General features: G+C 41.2%; 1 protein-coding gene across 1 annotated transcript in view; it reads left to right on the forward strand.

Annotated features, from left to right (window-relative positions):
• Positions 1-22,563, forward strand: part of OIT3 (oncoprotein induced transcript 3) — a 33,219-nt gene that overhangs the window by 8,641 nt on the left and 2,015 nt on the right. Inside the window, exons 4-8 of the mRNA XM_006837469.1 lie at positions 7,092-7,214; positions 9,902-10,024; positions 11,242-11,402; positions 14,231-14,646; positions 21,817-21,916. Coding sequence (XP_006837532.1) covers positions 7,092-7,214; positions 9,902-10,024; positions 11,242-11,402; positions 14,231-14,646; positions 21,817-21,916 — 923 coding nt within the window. The remainder of the gene's footprint in view (positions 1-7,091; positions 7,215-9,901; positions 10,025-11,241; positions 11,403-14,230; positions 14,647-21,816; positions 21,917-22,563) is intronic.

The following is a 22,563-nucleotide window of genomic DNA, read 5'->3' on the forward strand; positions in this document are numbered from 1 at the left end:
TGGCATCAAAATTGAAGGAAGATTCATGAGCAATCTATGAATTGAAGATGATACAGCCTTGCTTGCTGAAAGCAAGGAGGCCTTAAAATACGGCTGAAGCTCAAAGATCACAACCTTCAGTATGGAGTACACACCTCGATGTAAAGAAAGCAAAATTCCTCACAACCGAGTTAATAAATAACATCAATAGAATAAATTTTTAAAAAAACTGAAGTTGTCAAAGACTTCATTTTGCACAATCAATGCTCACGGAAACAGCAGCCAAGAAATTTGCACTAGGTCAGGGGTAGGGAACCTTTTTTTCTGCCAAGGGCCATTTGGATATTTACAACATCGTTCATGGACCATACAAAATTATCAACTTAAAAATCAGCCTGCTATATTTGGTCAACCGTTTCATTACCTCACCCCTAATGTAATGATAAGAACTTTGTAGGATAAGCACTGGACTACAAGGTCAGTTCAAACTCACCAGTCGCAGACATTTTCCTCAAAGATCAGCTACATTTTCTTCAAAGAGCAAACACTCAGTCCCTAGGTTATTCAGAGCATCAATCCTCAGAAACTCTACACAAGGTTGCTATGAGTTGAAACCAACTCATTGACATTTAACAACAACAATGTAATGGCTGGAATTGCTTTTCTTTGGTGAGGTGTGTGATGTTAGTTAGTATTGATGATGTTGCTACTCACAACTGCTTTTCCAGGTTTGCATTGGTCCGTCTGGAGCACAGTAGACCTGTTGCGTTGGTAAGCTTTGAGCAGCAAGTTGTTCCAAACACAGACAACACATATCTCCTCAAAGTGGACCTCACGCAGTGGGAAGTGATTGTACCTAGCTTTCAGCTGAACAATTTCGTGCTGTATACGGGTCATCAGGCACATCAGCTGGTTCCACAGTGAGTGGTGTGGGAAAGATTCTGAATTCCATTTTACTCCTCACGCCCTGGAATCTTTCATTAAATGCCTCAATTCGTTTTGCACATTCACCATCATATTCAAGTGTCAGAGAAGGCCTTTGTCCTTACAGAGTGGGGAAATGCACCGTGTTCTTCTTTTTGAATTGCACTTTCCACGGCCTTAATTTAGTTTCAAATGATTTCACGTTTGAAAGCAGGTTGCGTAGAAGCTGGTTGGGGCCCTGCAGCTTGATGCTCAGCTGGTACTTGGTAAAGTCCACCACGATTGCTAGAGCCACTTGCTACCACTGAGTTCCCTGACAGGCTTTCCCTTCATCTTCATGAACTACTTGACTTCATCACACAGTTCCTAAAAACTCAGCCACTGCAATTCACAGTGATAAACCAGATCACTGAACTCTGAGGCAAGATAATTCAGTAACTCCTTGAACTGGCAGCTATTAAGCCCTCTGCTTTTGACAAAATTTATGCATGAGTCTACTGTTGACATCACATTGTTGAGCCACATGACTGTGCACAGAGACTTTCTTGGTGTATGCTTCAGTGGCTGGCTCATTAAATCACTTGGATCAAGACTGAGACGACTGAGTTCTTTCTTGACGAATGCAATGAACCCTTTTTGTGAGCCAATCATGGCTGGAGTAAGACCACTTAACTTTACAAATGTTCGCTCAAGTGTTTTCATTGATAAAACAAGACTCTCAAACAAGTCCTCACCTCTTGTAGTGTCATGCATGGCTTCCAGTGACAGCAGTTCTTGTCGCATGTCAAACTCTGCAGTTATCCCACCAACAAAAACAGCCTGTTGGGCAGTATTTCATATGTCTGTCGTCTCATCACAAGCCAGAGAGAAATAGTGGAAATCTCCTGCAGTATCTTTCAATGTTTTTTTTTCAATATCTTGTGCTAAATCAGTAATCTGATCTGAGACAGTTCTCCATGACAAATTAATGCCTGGAGACAATTTTACCTTGTCTGATGCTAACTCCACAGCAGCCACCATGCAGTCTTCACAAACTCTCCCTCTACATGAGTTTTCAGCTTCTTTATGGTTAGCTGGCTCATTTCATAACTTGTCTGAATAACCTTGTCTTTGTCACAACGAGGACTCGTGAAAGTGGCTTGTGATTCCAAACTCCACTGCAAAGCATTGATTTTATCCAGATGCACTTGGCCTCCCAATTCATTAAGTTTAGCAAGTTTTGAGCTCTAATGGTTCTCCAGATTGGCCTTTTTTTTTTTCATTACTGCTAAAACATTGCCACAAACCTGGACCAAAAGTTTACCTTGGCTGTCAACAAAAAATAATCATTTGTCCATTTCTCTTGGAAAGATCGACACTCTGCATCAGCTTTGGTTTTCTTTGTGGTTGTCATTAGTAGGATGTCACACTACTTGTTGTAATAACTATCCAGTGTGTGTGGCCAGTGATGTGATTATTTTCCTTTGATGATTGTTCTAATCCTGCATCTTGGATTTGGAATATATCCAATGCTCATATCATCGACTCTTAGGGTCTTTTCTGTGTACTGTCATTTCCTTCATCTTCATCTGAGATTCAGTGTTTGCGAGGATTGTCGATGGTGGATTTGTGGATAAAGATTGTATTGGAGTCATTGTCTGTGTCAACAAAGAAGTGGACAACATCATTGTCAGTCATCAGAGGCCAGGTCATCAACGTCACATGGAATCATTTCATTGAATCTAGTCTCATCATCACCGGATCCCTGTAGTCTCCCCACTGCCGTGTGTTACCACTTTTGAAATGTGGACACTCCCAGTCTGCCTGGCAATGACTATCCTCTCTCTGAGTCACCACATACAGGCAGATGGGACATGAGCAGCCGATGAGAAGCATGCATGTCTGTCCCATCACATACTCATATGTCCTGTCTGTCCAGCAGTCCTTGCTTGTCCCTCAAATTTTACATTATTATTATGATTTACTTAATATATAAATTTATATTGCCATGAAAAAAATTCCTAGATTTATTGAATTTTGAGTCCTGCCTGCAAGGCCAGACCATGTGATTTTGAGGGCCTTAAGATGCCCATGGGCCAGACACTCCCCACCCCTGCACTAGATAAATCTGTTGGACAAGACTTCTCTAAAGTGTTCAAGAGCAAAGTTACTAGTTTGAGGACTAAGGTGCACCTAACCAAAACCATGGTATTTGCAGTTGCCTTATATGCATGTGAAAGTTGGACAATGAATAAGGAAAACTGTAGAAGAATTGATGTGTTTGCGTTCTGGTGTTGAAGATAAACACTTAAAGTTCCATGGTCTGCCAGAAGAACAATAAAATCTATGTTGGAAGAAATAAAACCAGAGTACTCCTTAGAAGAAAGAGTGGTAAGACTTTGTCTCTCCTACTTCGGACATATTATCAGGAGGGACCAGTCCCTGGAGAAGGACACCATACTAGGTAAAGTGCAGGATCAGCAAACAAGAGGAAGACCCCCAATGAAATGGATTGGCTCAGTGGGCTGATGCATTAACAAAAATCGTGAGGCTGGCGTAGGACTGAGCAGTGTGTCATTCTGTTGTGCATAGGGTCACTATGGGTCAAAACCAATTCAACAGCACCTAAGAACAACAATAGAACTATACCTACACTGTCCAATGCAGAGCCGCTAGCTGCATATGGCAGTGGAGGACTTGAAATGGGGTTAGTACAAATGAAAATTTGAGTTTGAATTTTATTTAGTTTTTAACCATTAAAAACTGATAATCAGTTCAGTCATTGAAAAAAATGTTTGGAACAATGTAACTAACTGTAAACTTTTATTACTCTAAACTTAAACCAGGGAGCGTGGTGGCTATAGAATATAAGCACTAGACTGCAAACCACAAGGTTGGTGGTTCAAGCCCATCAGCTGCTACATGGGAGAAAGATGAGGCTTTCTGCTCTCACAAAGATTTACAGCCTCAGATTTACAGGGTCGCTATGAGTCAGACCTGGCTCAATGACACCAACAAAAACAACAAACTTAGACCAAGCTTGAAAATTCAGCATCTGCATTGAGCTATGCTATAAGTCTGAAAATGGAGCCCTGATGTTGTGCTGTGGGATAAGCACTGGATTTTGAACCTCAAGGTAGGTGGTTCAAACCCACCTGCTGCTCTACAGAAACCCTATATACAGTTACTATGAATCGGAACTGACTCAACAGCACTTAACAAACAAGACAAACAAAATGAGTATAAAGTACAGATAGCATATTTTGAGGATTAGTACCAAAAAAAGAAAGAATGATATTTCATTAATAATTGTGAATATTGATTATATAATGAAATGAAAATACCTTACATTTATTTGGTTCCATAAAATATATTATTAAAATTAACTTTCCCTTTTATTTTACTTTTTTAAAGAATGTGTCTACCAGAAAATTACATTACATCGGAGGCTTGTTTTGCAGTTGTCTTAGGCAGCACTGGTCTAGAATTATTGAAGGACTCATTCCTATGCTTCACTAATACCAAGGAGCTTCAAAAAATTCATAGGAAAATTCCATTATCTTTTCATTTAATTTCTCTCCCAACTTTCTTAAGTAGCAAGAAACGGGAGTCAGATTATTTGTTGGCTATTCGGGGTTGTCAAATTGCTTGTGTGTTCTGCTGAGTAAGCAAAGATTGACGATCATCTCATTTCCCTTTAATGTTATAAAGCTTTTTGTATTCAGATGCAGATAGAGCTAAATGAGGTCGATTACACATCCTGCCAAGAAGACCAGCAACAGGGGCGGAATGGGACCGGGATTAGGGTGGTACTGTTGAATACAGTCAAGTCAGTGCCAACCCATAGCAACCTTATTTAGGCTTTCAGAGAAGCAGATGGCAGGTTAGAACTGCTGACCTTGTGGTTCACAGTCAAGTGCTTAGCCTATTCTTTATAAAAAGGCTTTTAATTTTAGAAAAACAGTTGTTCTTCAATCCTCAGTGACCCCCCTGTGGAGCACATTTAAGCCTTACCTAGTGAAGCACTGCGGGTTAATGCACTGAACTATAAATTCGTTAGAACTGCAAGGTTGGTGGTTCAAGGTCACCAGACATTCCTTGGAAACCCTATACAGGGCCACTATGGGTCAGAACTGACTCAATGGCACTTAACAACAACAACAGTAACAGTTGTTGTGAAATCCTGGTGTCGCCCTGGAGGCTGGTAACCAAAGTTTGGAGGTTCAAGTCCACCCACAGACATCTCAGAAGAAAGACCTGGCAATCAACTTCTGAACGGTTATAACCTTGAAACCCTCAAGGTCAGCACTTCAAAACTACCAGCCATTCCATGGGAGACAGATGAGGCTCCCATAAAGATTTTCAGCCTTGGAAACCCTGTACTGTGAGTGAGAACCGACTCCATGCCCCCACCCCACCACCACCACCACTGCCATGAAGTGAATTCCAACTCAGAGTGACCATAGACACAGTTTTCAAGACTGCAAATCTTAATGGCAGCAGACTGCTTTATCTTTTTCACTTGGAGCAGCTGGTGGATTTGAACCACCAGTCTTGTGGTTGGCAGCCCCATGCCTAACCCACAGTACAGTGCTATATAGCTAAGTGAATTTGTTGTTAGCCACTTGGACTCATAGTGACCTTGTGTATAACAAGAAAATGTTGTCCCATCTTTGTAATCATTAGTATGTGTGAGTACATTTTTAATGCTATCAATGTATTGCATTAGGCAAATCTGCTGCACAAGACCTTTTAAAAGTGTTGAAGAGCAAAGATGTCAGCTTGAGGACTAAGGTGCGCATGACCCAAGCCATGGTATTTTCAATAACCTCATATGCATTCGAAAACTGGACAGTGAATAAGGAAGAGCATAGAAGAATTGATGCCTTTGAGTTGTGGTGTTGGAGGAGAATATTGAAACTGTCATGAGCTGCCAGAAGAACCAATAGATCCATTCTGGAAGAAGTGCAGCCAAAGTGCTCCTTGGGGGCCAGGATGGCTGTTAAGTGCCGTCAAGTCATTTCTAACCCATAGCGACCCTGTTTAGGTTTTCCTAGGAGCAGCTGGTGAACTTGAACCACCAACCTTGCAGTTCAGGTGGCTTTGCAGTCTGGCGTGTTAACTCACAGCACCACACCAGGACTCCATGGGCCCATGATTTTTGTTGTTGTTAGGTGCCATCAAGTCGGCACCAACTCATAGTGACCTTATGCACAACAGAACGAAACACTGCCAGGTCCTGGGCCAACCTCACTATTGTTGCCACACTTGAGCCCATTGATGATACCACTTTGCCAACCCATCTCGTTGGTGGTCTTACTCTTTTTCTCTGACCCTCCACCTTACCAAACATGACATCCTTCTCCAGCGACTGGTCCCTCCTGACAATATGTCCGAAGTATGAGAGACGAGCTCTGGTAGCACAGTGGTTACAAATTGGGCTGTGAACCACAAGGTCAGCAGTTCGAAACTACCAGCTGTTCCACGGGACAAAGATGACGCTTTCTGTTCCTGTAAAGAATTACAGCCTCAGAAACCCTGTACAGGGTTGCTATGACTCCAGGGTACATAACAACAACAACAACAACAACAAGAGGCGAATTTGGCCATCCTGTCCTCCAAGGAGCACTCTGGCTGCACTTTTTTCAACACAGATCTGTTGGTTCTTTTGGCAGCCCATGGCACTTTCAGTATTATCTTCCAATGCCATAACTCAAAAGCATCCATTCTTCTCTGGTCTTCCTTATTCACTGTCCAGCTTTCACATGCATATGAGGTTATTGAAAATACCATGGCTTGGGTCATGCGCATCTTAGTCCTCAAGCTGACATCTTTGCTCTTCAACACTTTAGAAAGGTCTTGTGCAAGAGATTTGCCTAAATGCAATACGTTGTTTGATTTCTTGACTGCTGCTTCCATGAGTGTTGATGGTTGATCCAAGAAGAACGAAGTCCTTGACAACTTCAATCTTTTCTCCATTGTTAAGAATGTTGTTTATTGGTCTAGTGGTGAGGATTTTTGTTTTCTTTACCATTAAAAAAAAAAAAAAAAAAAGTCCCATGATAGAAGGGATTATGTTGGGTCATCGCTATGGGGGAGTTGGATTGTGTGGTGTATCAAAATGATCTGAAAAGCTGTGTCCACTAAGGAGCGTGAGAAAAGACTGAGTTGCTCAGCAGCATGTAAACAGTATGTTTTCTCTTCTACAGATGACAACGAATGTGAGCTCAACAATGGTGGCTGCAGTGAAATTTGTGTCAACCTCAAAAACTCGTATCGTTGTGAGTGTGGAGTTGGCAAAGTGCTAAGAAGTGATGGCAAGACGTGTGACGGTGAGAATGGAAACGAAGAGACTCAAGCTAGAGCCCCAGTAAACTAAACCACAGGCTTACACTCTGATGCTCATGGAATTGCCTAGTGTTCGGAGAGAGAGTGGAAAGAAATTGTTAGAGGGAATACTCTTCATTGAGGGCTGCTCATGTTGTGGACAGAATCCAGTGTTGATTGTATCTCCAAGATTTAACAGAAGGGAATGATTGTGTTTTTATTTGAGAAATGAAAATAAGCTATCTGTTTCTCAAACTTCTGCACAGTAATAACCTGCGGGTGTGGAATCAGACCAAGAGATTGTATTGCTAAGTAACTTTCAGGTGACAACTCTGCTGCTGGTCTAAGGAACATCCCAGGAGCAGCAAAGTAATAGAATCAAGTAGACTGACAGCTGGTATACTGAATGTTTTCTCAAACTTCCCATGAATAAGAATCACCTTGTGTGCTTTTAACCCTAGACCTTCCCAGGCCTCCCACCTGATGACTAAGGCTCACTGGAGCTGGGGTGGAACCTGGGAATGTGTGTTTTTAACAAGTTTCCTCGGTGATTCTTGGAAGTTTGGAAAACCTGTACTTTACATGAAGCATCCCACTTCTTTTTTTTTTTTTTTTTCTGGCTGTTTGCTTTGCATTTATTAGAGATAAGTTTTTAAAATCTATTTTTAACATCAGAAATGCTGTATATATTTTAGGTGATTAGTAACAAAGAAGGAATTAGTAATGTGTAGCAAAACAATGGAAATGCAAGCTGCTTACCACTATTACATGAAACGTAGATAATGCTGTTTCTCTAAAACACATTTGCCCTTAAAAAGGATCACAACTAAAACTTCATTACTTCTGCTTTTAAGAAATCTGAATCCCATGACACTGACAGATATTGAGGCAGCAAATAAATAAATACCATCACAAAAGAAAAAGTTCTATGCTGATTCTTGTTGTTAAGTGCTGTCAAGTCAGTTCTGACTCACAGCGACCCTATATCGGATTTCCAAGGAGCAGCTGGTGAACTTGAACCACTGTCCTTGCAGTTCAAACTGACCTTGCAGTCCAGTGCATTAACCCGCAGCACCACACAGGGATAACACTGCTTAAAAGAGTTCACTTTATTCTTGTTAGATTAAAAATAATAAAATACTACCCAAAAGAAAAAATGGTGACTCGTGCCCACATTTTATTCTGTGCAAGAAGTTCAGCATTATTACCTGAGGGGCCATTTAACCAGAACATTCAACTACTGTCCTTTATAACAAGACTAAAGTGATTTAAAATTTTACTGAATAAGGATAATGTCCTCAGTTCACTTTAAATCTTAATTATTCTAAGTAATAGTCTTTGAGTATTTGAATATTAATGGATGTTCCATGTGGAACTCTTATAATTATCCAGGCCTTTATTGGAAATATTATAGTTAATTCTCATATATTCCTAAAACTTCATCACCATAACTGAAAAATACTTTAGCAGAAGATAAAATTTGTATATGAACTACACTTCAGGATTAATATTTTTTTGATACTCCAAACATATTTAGTTAAGCTGTTCAATAATAATATTTTTTTACTGAACGGTTGCTTTATTATATTTAAATAGCTTATTGTTTTATTTTATTTTAAAAGTTATGTTTACAGGAGAAAATACAGAATAGTAAAGGGGGGTAATTAAAATAACCCACAATCCCACTTGTCAGCCAGTCCATTCTGAACATTTTGATAAGAGACTGAAATTCCTTAAGCCAGTTTAGAATTTCAATTGATTTTGTGCTTTGCACTTTTAGATATTCTGGAAATATCTTGAGTATTTATTACAACCCCTTAATTTTACAAGGAGTGAAAATGAGACTCAGAGAAGTTAAGTGAATTAAGAAAGGTCAATTTTAAAAAGCTTTTTATTGTGAATTCAGTGAAGGTTTTACTGAGCAGATCATCCATTTTACAGTCCACCAATCGTACACTTCATTTTGTCTCAATAATTGCAGGCCCCTCGGTGTAACATCCTGGTGTGGAGCTGTGGGTTAATGCACTAGACTGCAAAGTCAGTTGAACTGCAAGGTTGGTGGTTCAAGCTCACCAGTCACTCCTTGGAAACCCTCTAGAGGTTCACTATGGGTCAGAACCAACTTGACGGCATTTAACAACAACAGTGTAACATCACCCATTGCATTTCTTCCCTGTATTTCTTGTTTCCATTTCACCTTCTTTCCCAACCCTTCTGAATTTTGTCCTTGGGTGCTTCTCTTTTGTTGTAAAATGGTTGATCATTCTATATGTATATTCCTCATTAGTGTTGGCCTCCCACCAATTCTCCCACCCACTCATTTGCCTATCTGAAAACTGAGCCATAGTATGAGTGAGTTCAGTTCCAGACCTGAACGCTGACCAAAGGCCATAGCCTCAGGCCTCCACCGATGATATTTTGACCTCTGTCTTTTGTATGATTTTAGACTTTATTCTGCATTTTCTCCCACTCTATCCGAGGCCTTCTAATATGATCCCTTTCAAAGCAATGGATAGTGGTAGCTGGGCACCATCTACTTCTTCTTTTTGTAGATGAAACATATTTGTGGACTTGCCTATATGTCTCAGTCATTAGGACTGGGCCCCAAGATACTGAGAGGATCATCTGTGAGTTGGAATTCCTGAGGAGACACGTTGCAAGATGATCCACTTTCTTTTGGTTTCTATCGCAGACATTGAGGGATGCCACAGGAACAATGGTGGCTGCAGCCATTCTTGCCTTGTGTCTGAGAAGGGCCACCAGTGTGAATGTCCCCGAGGACTGGTGCTGTCTGAGGACAACCACACTTGCCAAGGTAGTAGGGGGATGGGTACAGCCTCTGATCTGATTGATACATCCTTCCCCCAAGCATATCAGCACTCTCATCCTTTAAAATGCCCACTCTTTGAGCAGAGTCCTTAGTCTAGAATGATTTAAAAGAGGAGCTCTTTAAGAAAGGATTACCCAAAAGCTAACGGTCCTTTGCTTTTTACCTTTTATTTTCTTCTAATTTCTTTTATCGATTATACTATTAACACTTACTTTGGAGAAATAAGACACTGATGTGGTTCATTCTGTAACCAATGTATTCTCTTCCCTGACAGATAATTAGATTGGGAAGCTAAGTATAAATCCCTGGGAAATGACTTGTTTTCCCTACATTTTAAAACATAGGCTTCAGTAATCCTCTGAGAATGATTTTCTAGAAATCCAGTTCTTGATGTTCAGAACATCAATTCATTCATCTGGCAAATATTGAATGAGTATTTACCTTTGATTTCTTTAGACCATCCCATTGTTATGATACATCCTCACGCAGTGGACTCTGGCAGTCCACATAACGTATTCCTTTTAGGGTGTTTGTATAATCTACAGAAGTCAACACAGTGAACACTAAGGGAAGCAGTCTTCCTTATATTGAGTTGAATAGGGATTTATCATCAGAGTTAATGCTTCCCTGAGCAACGCTACGACAATTTGGAACCCTTCCCCAAGTGCATTAACACTGTTTTTATTACTTCTGTTTTATGGGCAGTACATTTTCAGTATTGCCAATAAATTGCATTTGTGCTAAAAATGAATCCTTCAGGTGTTTTGATTTATAGAGTGATGTTAGCCACGGATTTGAAATAAATGCTTGCTAAGCTGAAACCTGAACATAATATTTCTGAATTCAGGGAACAATATATTTGAGGAACATTGTTTGAACAAAGTCTTGTGAGCTAGAAGTCCTGGTTTTATGTACTAACTTGTTTTGAGCCCCATAGAGTTTCTTGAGAATAGGAACAAAAAGGAGTCCTTGTGTGGTGCTGTAGGATAAGCACTGCACTGCTAACAGCAAGGTCAGCAGTTCAAACCTACCAAACACTCCTCAGTTACTATGAGTCAGAATCGATTCAGTGGTCCTTGACAATAAGAAGGGACAAAAAGTTTAGATTTCATGAGAGTGCAATGCTTTCTCCAAGAAGCCTACATGGCTCTTTCTCCCAACCCAGGCTACCTGATTCTAACAGTAGCCCTTTTCCACCACAGTTCCTGTGTTGTGCAAGTCAAACACCATTGAAGTGAACATCCCCCGGGACCTGGTTGGTGGCCTGGAGCTCTTTCTGACCAACACTTCCTGCCGAGGCGTATCTAATGGCACCCATATCAACATCCTCTTCTCCCTCAAGACATGTGGCACAGTGGTGAATGTAGGTACCCCAGGAGAACACTCAGGGAATGACCAAAAAAGCCAGTTGTTTGGGGGGTGGTTGACAGAAGTATGCAGTGTGACTTGTGTCATTGATGAAATGTTTCCATATAAAAGAATTGTGCTCAAAACCCCTTATGCCTTTCATTTGATAACAGATTGTTTTCACATAAAAGAATTGTGCTTTTAAGCACCTTATGCCAGTCATTGGATAACAGATTATTGAGTATTTGCTGTGGCCCTGGGTAATGCAGACGGTTAAGCATGCAGCTACTAATGGATAAGTTGGAAGTTCAATCCCACGCAGTGGCACCATGGAAGAATAGCCTGCTTCTGAAAGGTCATAGCTGTAAAACCCTGTGGTACACAACACATAGTGTCACCCTGGCTTTGCTTTGTTTGGTTTGCCATGGTCCTGGTCCTGCGAGGACAGACAATGAAGACTTTCCTGAGAGTTGCTCTCAAGTAGCCTGGTCTCCAATGCGATGCCTGAGGGCATCAGCACCACTGTTACTGCAAACCTGGTTGTGTTCCCTTGGAAGAAAGATTTTACTTGAATAATTTTGATAATATATTTAATAGTAATATAGACGATTGTTCAGTTAGAATGTAGTGAATGAGTTCATGTCATTGACCCAGTTTGAGGTGAAAGTAAGATTATTTTATCCAAACATTTGCCTCCAGTCCTGTGCTGGAGAGAGTATGAGATCTGTGAACTAAGCCTCTTGCCTTGTAGGTATTTACACAGTAATAGTGTGATGGTAACATATGTACAATGTAAATAAGGGATAGTAGTAATACACATGGTAAACACTATGGCGGTGGTGGTGGTGTGCCGTAGAATTGGTTATGACTCATAGTGTCCGTGTATAGGGCTTCTGAGGCTGTAAATATTTACAAGAGTAGAAAGCCTCATCTTTCTCCTACAGAGCAGCTTGTAGATCTAAACTGCTGGTCTTGAATATGCAGCCCAATGCATAACCCACCACACTACCAGGTATCCTTGAAAGATGCTCTAAGAATCCATTCAAGAAACAAACACTGGTGCAATCAAGAACAATGGTAATTGACCCAGGCGTGAACTAAAGGCAATTGAGGTCAATACTGCTAACACATGGTACATGGAGGGGATTGTAATCATTGAAATGAAATGAAATATATGATTTGTTAAATGTAAAGCTAATGATCTACACTGCAAACCTTCACTCAATTCACAATGAAAAGTTTGGAAAAAATGAAAAGCGACACTTGAGCTGGGCTTGAAACGTGTGTGATTGACAGTGCGGAGAGAAAAAGACAGGGCACTTCAGGTGGGGAAGCTTCCAGGCTAACCAGTGGCTGTCGGGTGGATTCCGACTCGGGGACCGCCTGTGTGGCAGGCTGACTGTACTCTGTAGGGTTTTCAAGGTCTGATTTGTCAGAAGTAGATCATCAGATCTTTTTTCCAAGGCACTTCAAGTGAGACTTGAACCTCAAGTCTTTCAGTTAGCCGCTGCGTGTATTAACCATTTGCACTATGCAGGGAATACACCCAATGTAAGCAAGCAACTCAATCCTGACTGGCAAGGAATTCTTATTAAAGGGTGAGACTGGAAAAGCAGATGGGGACAGACTATGTTTCAAAGATCTGCCTCCATGCTAGGGTGAGAAGTTGGGGTTCTGCCTCATAGAGCAGGGACAGTCACAGTGAAATCACAGTATGCAGGATGGGTAGGAGCCCTGGTGACACTGTAAGATAAGCACTGGACTACTAACTGAAGGTTGACAGTTCAAACCCACCAACCTCTCTGCTGGAGAAAGATGAGACTTTCTGTATTGGTAAGATTAACAGCCTTGGAAACTCTATGAGTCGGACTTGACAATGTGGATAAACAAGAGAGCCCTGATGTAAGTGATCAATTCAGAGACCCTTGCAATCATTGGATTAAACAAATACATACTGAATCTGACTAAGTGAAAACACAGAGAGCTACTAATCTACTTGGTGGTGGTGGTTATGTGCCGTGGAGTCGGAACTAACTCATAACGACCCTGTACAGGGTTTCTGAGGCTGTAAATTTTTACGGGAGCAGAAAACCTCATCTTTGTCCCGCAGAACAGCTGTTAGTTTTGAACAGCTGACCTTAAGGTTCGCAGCCCGATTCATAACCACTACGCTACCAGAGCTCCTTAGGAGGCCCAATTAAACACTTGACTGTTAATCAAAAGGTGGTTCAACCCCACCAGTGGCTTGGTCCATAGGAGAAAATACCTGGCAACCTGCTAACCCTTAAGGTTACAATTTAGGAAACACAATGGGCCAGTTGTACACTGTCCAGTAGGGTCACCATGATTTGGAAATGACTAAATGGCACACACCTCCACTTGTCTGTCAGTTTGTGGTACTATGGTGGCTTGTGAGTTGCTGTGATTCTGGAAGCTATGCCATGGGTATTTTAAATACCAGCAGGATCACCCATGGTGGACAGGTTCAGATGACCTTCCAGATAAAGACAGACTAGGAAGAAAGAGTGACGAACTATTTCTGAATATTTAGTCACTGAAAACCTTATGAATAGCAGAGAAACACTGTCAGATATAGTGCCGGAAAATGAGCCCCTCAGGTTAGAAGGCACTCAAAATGCGACTGGGAAGTTCCATAGGGTTTTCAATCATTGATTTTCCAGAAGTGGATCACCAGGTCCTTCTTCTAAGGCACCTCTGGGTGAACTTGAACCCCCAACCTTTCAGTTAGCAGCTGAGGGCATTAACCATTTGGACCACCCAGGAACTTCCAACTGTGGAAATAAACACAAAATTTCTCCCCTCTCTCACCCTGTCCTGGCTCAGGTGGTGAACGACAAGATTGTGGCTAGTAATCTTGTGACGGGTCTTCCGAAGCAGACCCCAGGAAGCAGTGGTGACATCATCATTCGAACCAGCAAACTGTTGATCCCAGTGACCTGTGAGTTCCCTCGCCTGTACACCATTTCTGAAGGCTATGTTCCCAACCTTCGAAACTCCCCACTTGAAATCATGAGCCACAACCATGGAGTCTTCCCCTTCATACTGGAGATCTTCAAGGACAACGAATTTGAAGAGCCATACCGGGAAACCTTACCCATCCTCAAACTTCGCGACTCCCTCTACTTCGGCATTGAGCCCCTGGTGCACGTGAATGGCTTGGAGAGCCTGGTGGAGAGCTGCTTTGCTACCCCCACGTCCAAGATTGATGAAATCCTCAAGTACTACTTGATCCGGGATGGGTAATTATACTTCCTAAACTCTCCCTCCTGCCCCCACATCCCCAAGCATATACAGTTGTTACTAAAGCCTGTGTGCTCTTTGGGTGACCAGAAACCATTATTGACATTTTGGAGGTAAAAACTGGTGAGGGAGAAAGGAGCCAAACAGACTCCAGGGTGTCTAGCTTGGGTGACTGACTACATGCCATTAACCATGACAAATAGACAAAAGTAGAACAGCAGATGAGGTAGAAAGATGGAGTTTGGTCATTTGATATAAAATGCCTGCAGGATGAATAGGAAGAGAAGCTCTGTGGAAATGCCTTATCAGTTCGCCCCAAGAATAAGGTCAAGACTCCGGAGGAAGAAGAGACTCACTGTGTATAGCTGAAACTATGGGATGGATTAACCTGCTCAGAGAGAAGGCAGTGGTTAGCCATGATCGGTTAGCCCCCAACCCTCATGGCAACACTGCTTGGCCCTGCACTATCCCCATGGTTCATTACAGAGTAGACTATTGTGAGCCATAGGGTTTTCACCAGCTGGTTTTCAGAAGCTGATCACCAGGCCTTTCTTCCTATGGCCTGTTCAGCACCGTAGCAGCATGCAAGTCTCCACTGACAGAGGCTGCTGTCCACGAGACAGGTTGGCCAGGAATCAAATCCAGGTCTCCTGCATTGCTGTTGTTACTGGTAAGTGTCATTGAGTCAGTTCTGACTCATAATGACCCTGTATAGGGTTTCCATGGAGCTGCTTGGTGACTTTGAATCACTAACCTTGTGGTTCAAACTGAATTCTACCACTGAACCTCACACAGCATGAATATGGGGTGGGAGCTGATTCTTTATTCTAGTGGTTTCTAAGCACATGGGCAATTAAGAAGTTGGAGTAGCAAGTGTAGATTCCTCTTTGGAAGAGTTAGGTAGGAAAAGAGAGAGAAGAAATACTTGTAGATTAAAGGAGAAGAAAAATCAAATGATGTTTGTTATTGTTTGTTTGATTTATACCAAGGATTCTTTTAAGATTCAGGTTTCCATGAAATTTCTTAGGGGTCCTTAGAATGTGAACTGTAGAGGGTTTTGTGGTATCATTGAAAGCCTAACAGTTTTCACATGTACTGCTTAAATCCCAGGGGAAATCACCCTCAAACCCAAAAGTCACAGTGGTGTCTCATCAGTGTCTTCCTTGTTCCAAATGTCAGGTGGGACACAGTCTCAGGTAGAGTCATGGAATGCAACATAATAAAATGGGAAATGGTCTCGTTAGAGCAGCCAAGTGTGCCCTGGCTTCTTGCCCTTGACTAGCTGGCCTGAGGAATCCCTTAAAGTATAGACTTTGCTTTTACGCCTCTGGGTCTCTCCACACAAGCAATTGCCTTCATCTGCAGCTACTGACCTTTTCCACACAGATTCCCAACCCTTGATGTACATTAGAATCTTGCAAATGAAACTTTAAAATAAAGAACAGCAAACTCCCAACCCCATTCTCTCTATTCCTCTCTCAGAATCTGAATTCCTGCCCTTGCTACTTTTTACCTAGACAGGGAAAACTGCCTCCTAACCAAAAACCTGTTGCTATTCAATCAATTCCGATTCACACGACCTTATAGGACCAAGTAAAACTGCCCCATACTGTTTTTTTTAAGGCTGTTAAGTTTATGGAAGCAGACTGCCACATCTTTCTACTGTGGGGCCACTGGTGGGTTCGAACTGCTGACCTCTCAGTTCATAGCAGCGCTTCTTTCTTAAACAGGACTCCTTTCACCTCCTAAAACAGGTTCCTGAATCTCAGCTCTCAGATGTCCACTCCATAGAGCCCCCTGGGTAATCTAAAGAAAAGCAAAATCTTGTCACATCCCTACTGGACCTTTCTCATGGCTCTGTTTGTAGTAATGTAAGAGCAAGTCTAGCCTCACATTCCTGTAGCCTCCTTAGCTCACTTCATAATATGGAAAATTTATCATGCTGAGCTGCTTGGATGGCCAGTAATAGGTCTTGTAGGGATCTGCCAGACCTTTTGGGTTTCTTGCCATCTTAACCTGATCTCCAGAAAGTTTTCAAAGGAAAAATAGAAGCATTTTTTAATATCTTTTTTTCAGTTACTTTATATGAAGTCAGTTAGGGTATGGATTTAAGGGTTTTGTTTTGTTTTGTTTACAGCTTCATTGGAGTGCTGTTCACATACAATAAATTTGTTGTTGTTGTTAAGTGCCGTCGAATCGGTTCCGACCCATAGCGACCCTGTACAGGGTTTCCAAGGGTGTAAATCTTTACAGGAGTAGAAAGCCTCATCTTTCTCCCGCGGAGGGGCTGGTAGTTTCGAACTGCTGACCTTAAGGTTCACAGCCCGATTCGTAACCACAACCAACCCTATAATAAACATTTTTGTCACCCCCCATTTTTTTTCCTATCCCTCATATTTACTTGCTACAAAAATAAATATATAATCCTAATTTACTTACTAGGAAAATATGGAACCTGCTGACTCAATAAAGCTTGTGAAGTTTATATATTCATTAATCATACCTTTACTCAAAAAGACTATTTTTCTTTTAAACAGTTTAAAGAAGCTGAGTTATTTCATTTTCCAGCCCTGAAGACATGCCAAACCCAAACCAAGCCCAATGCCATCCAATCTATTCCAACCCATAGCAATACTGTAGGACAAAGTAGAACTTCTTCTTAGGGTTGCTGAGACTATAAATCTTTACAGGAGCAAACAGCTTTATCTTTCTCCTGCAAAACAGTTGGTGGGTTTGAACCACCAACCTTGAGGTCAGCATCCTGATGCTAAATGGTGTCACCAGGGCTCCTTTTAGCACCTACAATGTAGTAACAAAAAGAACAAAAATGCTGCAGAAAAAAATTCAATCATTATAAAGCATATGCAAGAACTCAAAAGTCACAGCACAGTGGGTCTATTTAGTAAACAGGCAGTGTCCCGCTGTAGCACTGCCCAGGAATGATGGAACATTCAGACTTTCAACTTGGCTCACGGCACCCTTCACCCTCTCCATTTCTGCTCCTGACATGCTTCTGCCAGAGAGGATCGCTGGCAATGTGTCCCCCGCACATTCCCAACTTCACACAGGCTGTTTCCTTAGCCAAAGACCCTCCTGTTTGATTCCTGGTCCCTCCAGATTCAGTGTGGTTTCTTTCCTCCATGAAACTTTCTCTAATTTCTTCCAGTCGGAACTAGAAACGTTCCTTTCTCAATGCCTATCATAGTAGTCACTGTTAGTTCCTTGAAGTCAATTCTGACTCATGGCAGCTCGTGTGTATTGAGGTCCCTGGGGTTCAAGCCTGTCTTCCAACACACCTCTGGGTAGCAGTTGGACAGTAATCTAGGTGGCACCATCCTCATATTTGCCAAATACATTATTAATGATTCTTTTTTTAAATCCATACAGTACTTTAATTGAAAGTATTGAACTATAAGAAGAATTCAGAGTACCGCAGTCATTTGGACAGATGTTATTTGTAGCTGGTCTTTCATCCAACCCCAGATGCCTCACCTAATACCAAACCCAGTGCCGTAGAGTCAATTCTGACTCCTAAAGACCTGCACAGGATTTCTGAGGTTGCAAATCTTCACAGGAACAGAAAGCTTCATCTTTCTTCTATGGAGTAGCATGTGGGTTTGAACAGCCAGCCTTGCAGTTAGAAGTCCTGTGTTTATCTTGTTGTGGTTAAGTGCTGTTGCGTCAGTTCCAACTGACAGAGACCCAGTATAGAGCTTCTCAGGAGTGACTGATGGGTTTGAACTGCTGACCCTGGGGTTAGCAGTCCAGTTCTTATCCTACAGCACCACACAGGACTCCACCAGCTGGAGTGATGGTATGTCATGGAGTCAGTTCCGACTCACAGTGACCCTGCATAGGGTTTCTGAGGCTGTAAATATTTAGCCTCATCTTTCTCCCTTGGAGCCACTGGTGGATTCGAACAGCTGACCATACAGTTAGTAGCCCAATATGTAACCCACTATGCTACTAGGGCAGAATCATTATATATGTCACGCCAGCATTTTGAGTCCTGTGCTGTTATCCAGGTGTAAACTGTGATGCTTCCGATTTTCACACTGATGTGTCAGGTTATTTGAAATGTTTTATATTGCTTATCGTTTTATAATGGAGTCCTAGTGTGGCTCTGTGGGCTAATGCGTCAAGACTGCAAAGTCATTTGAACTGCAACTGCGGCGGTTCAAGCTCACCAGCTGCTCCTCAGAAACCCTAAACAGGGTCACTATGGGTCAGAACTGACTCGACAGCACTTAACAACAACAACACTGTTTTACAATATCATGAAAGAACTTTGAGAATTTAGGAGTTTTAGGTTCTTTCATATTGATTGTCACACTGTACTTCAATTTGTTTTTTCCTTCTAAATTTTATTTTGTTGTTGTTGAGAATCTACACAGCAAAACACACACCAATTGAAGTTTCTGTATGTACACTATGTTGTTGTTAAGTGCTATCAAGTCAGTCCTGACTCATGCAACCTTGTATAAGGTTTCTGACAAGCAGCTGGTGAGTTTGAACCTTGCAGTCCAGTGCTTTCTTCTACAGTACCCCACCAGGACGCTACATGTACAATACAGTGACATGAAATAAATTATTAAATGAGTAATTTTCAAACTATTTCAGAAACCTAAAATAAGCAGGATACAGTTTAACATATATTTGTAAATGCTTGATTATTCATTTTAAAAAACAATTCACGCATTGTTCTTAGCATACATTAAAACCAGGCAGGTTTTCCCCTGATAATAGACACATCTGATTCATTTACCTTTGGATTTAGTTGGTATACCTCTGAGAATACAAAGTAATACCAGCCTAAGCAAGTTATATAGGGAGCTCTGGTAGTGCAATGGCTACAAGTTGGGCTGCTAACCTCAAGGTCATTAGTTTGAAACTACCAGCTGTTCTACGGGAGAATGATGAGGCTTTCTGCTCCCATAAAGATTTATAGCTTTGGAAACCCTCTATAGGGTTGCCATGAGTTGAAACCTACTCCATGTTACACCACCACTACCAAGTAATTTGTTGTTGTTAAATGCCATCAAGTCAGTTTTGACTCATAGCAACCCTCTATAGGATTTCCAAGGTACAGCTGGTGGATTTGAACTGCTGACCTTGTGGTTTACAATCCAGTGCTGATCCTACAGTGCCACACCAGGAGTCCATATTAGAATGGTTGATTTCTAGACAAATAAACATATTAAATTCCAAAATTAAGTACTGAACTTTCGGATAATAACTTTGCATTAGCCTACACCATTATTACTTTAGTACATAAACTTCAAGTTGTCTAAAATAGCACTATTTAATCACAGCAAACTCCAAATCAACAGCCAGGGTTTCTCTTGGATGTATGTTATTCTGCAATGATGAGTACAGAATAACTCTTCATTTCTCATTTTCTCTTTAAAAATAATGATAACAGTATTTTTAGATAAAGATAAATTGAAAATGTATAGGCATTTAAATGAAAAGTGCCATTTTAATATTAAGTGTTACTATTATTATTATAGATGTTGTTGTTGTTCAGTGTTGTCCAGCTGGTTCCAGCTCATAGTGACCCAGTATAGGGTTTCCAAGGAGCAACTGGTGAGTTTGAATGGCTGACCTTGCAGTTCTGCTATATCAGAAGTCCATTTTGCTATTATAGAGACCAGAGTATAAATCTCTTCACATTGCAGAGCATAGTAATCATTTTTATATCCTGTGCAGCACCTAGACCTGGAGTCCTGGTGTAGTGCTGTGGATAAAGCACTAGACTGCAAGGGTGGTTTCGACCACAAGGTCAGTGGTTCAAACTCAGCAGCTGCTCCTTGGAAACCCTATACAGTGTCACTATGAGTCAGAACCCACTCGATGGTACTTAACAATAACAAAAGCAGCATTTAGCAGAGCATCCTGTACAGATTAGGGAAGCAATAGATAGTTATAGAACACAGTCAGAAGATGATATAAATGTAATGTCACCTCAGGAAAATGAAAATGAATAACTAAATGTATGAAGTAGTGGTAACCACATGATATATTCTGATCTACTTTAGTTCAGTGGACTAGGTAGTCAGGGTAAGATACATTAAGATGCCTTATTTTAAATAATTTTATTGGATTTTTCACCTGCACCAAAACAGCTGCTAGCAATGCAATAGAAAATAGTTTATAAGTATGTGGGACCAGTGTCCCATTTCACAGGGTTTCATATCTGATCCCACTTCTTTCCTGGGCCTGATGGATAGGAAATATAAAGTATCCATACAAAGGAAACTATTCCCAGGGAGAAAAAACAAAGTTCCTTTGGAATTCAAAACGGAAAAGACTTGGCCTCTGAATGAACTAATAAAACTTCTTTCCCTGGCTAACCCTGAGGTAAATCTAGAAGTTTCACTTACACCAAAAACCCTATCAGACTTAGCATAAATTTGGGAAAAGATGAATGAAAATGATTTGGAGGTAAATGACTTTTCCCCAGTAGCACCAGTTATTGTTTAAGAATCTTAGATTTTGTGCATTTTTCTATGCCAGAGTTTCTAGTTTGCTCAGCTATGTATCCCATTCAGTGGTTGGTACATGTTGTTGGTGTTATTGTTAAGTGCTATGGAGTCAGTTATAGAAACCTGTATAGGGTTTCCAGGAGCAACTGGTGGGTTTAAATCACTGACCTTGAAGTTAGCAGCCCAGAGCTTATCGTATAGCACCACACCAAGTCTGTATATCAGGATCCAATAAATATTCAATTAATTTACAGGAGAGCCTTCTCAAATCATTGACGAAGTACATGAAGGCAGAATTCCTACAATATGTTACAGTGGAAAATGCCGCTTTTTCAGTATTGTAGTTGTTTGCTGTGATGTGCCGTCGAGTCGATTCAATAGGTACCTTTAAAATAAATGGTGTCACTGTTGCTAATACTTAAATCCACTGACAACAGCAAGTCCTCTGCCTGGTATGTGAATACAGAGGATGATTGACAGAACAGACATCGGTAATCGGCAGGGCTGTGTCTGAAGATGCCCTCACAGGGAAGGGATTGCATTTTTCCTTCATTCTCAAAAAGCTTGAGTGCAGCCCAGCCCTCTCCACCCAGTTTGCTTCTCCTTGGGCCATGTTGGACTGGATAGTGTTTCCACGTCTGTTTAAACCATCAAGTCTGATGTGCTCTCCTGTCCTACTTGAAGCTGTGTTTCAGATGACTCTGTCAAGCAGTACACAGCCCGGGATCACCTAGCAAAGCATTTCCAGGTCCCAGTCTTCAAGTTTGTGGGCAAAGACCACAAGGTGAGCTGAACACTTTGCCCCTATAATCGCCTGACCCGAGCCTTCTTCTTTCTCATGTCTCAACTGTCAACATTCCAAGACCCCAAGGTGATGATCCCTATTGGCACTAGGAAAAATACTGTAAAACTGGCCATCTAAAAGTGTAACAACTTTATTAATATCACAATGATCTACCCTTCCAATAAAATAACCATGCTCGTTCAAAAATACTATATGAGCAGCATTATAAATCTTTGGGGACAGGTATGGTTGAAAATCCAGTATGATAGATCCACAGCAAAAAATACTGATCTAAATATAGAAAATTCACAGGAAAGACTAATAGTAAGATATCCCATGATTTATAAATTTATAAAAATTATAAATTACAGTGCTTGCCTGGTTATAGGGTTTGTTGTTGTTGTTAAGTGCAATCAAGTTGGTTCTGAATCATAGCAACCTTGTATAGGGTTTCTAAGTAGCAGCTGATGGATTTGAACCACTGGTTTTGCAGTTCAAAATGACCTTCTGGTCCAGTGCTTATCCTACAGTGCCACACCACATGTTAACCTGGGTGATGCGGATGGCAATATACAATAAAAGGGAAGTTGTAAAAAAAAAATATATATATATATATGTGTGTGTGTGTGTGTGTATGTGTGTGTGTG

Source organism: Chrysochloris asiatica, unplaced genomic scaffold (genome assembly GCF_000296735.1).
Source record: "Chrysochloris asiatica unplaced genomic scaffold, ChrAsi1.0 scaffold00020, whole genome shotgun sequence".
NCBI lineage: Eukaryota > Metazoa > Chordata > Mammalia > Afrosoricida > Chrysochloridae > Chrysochloris > Chrysochloris asiatica.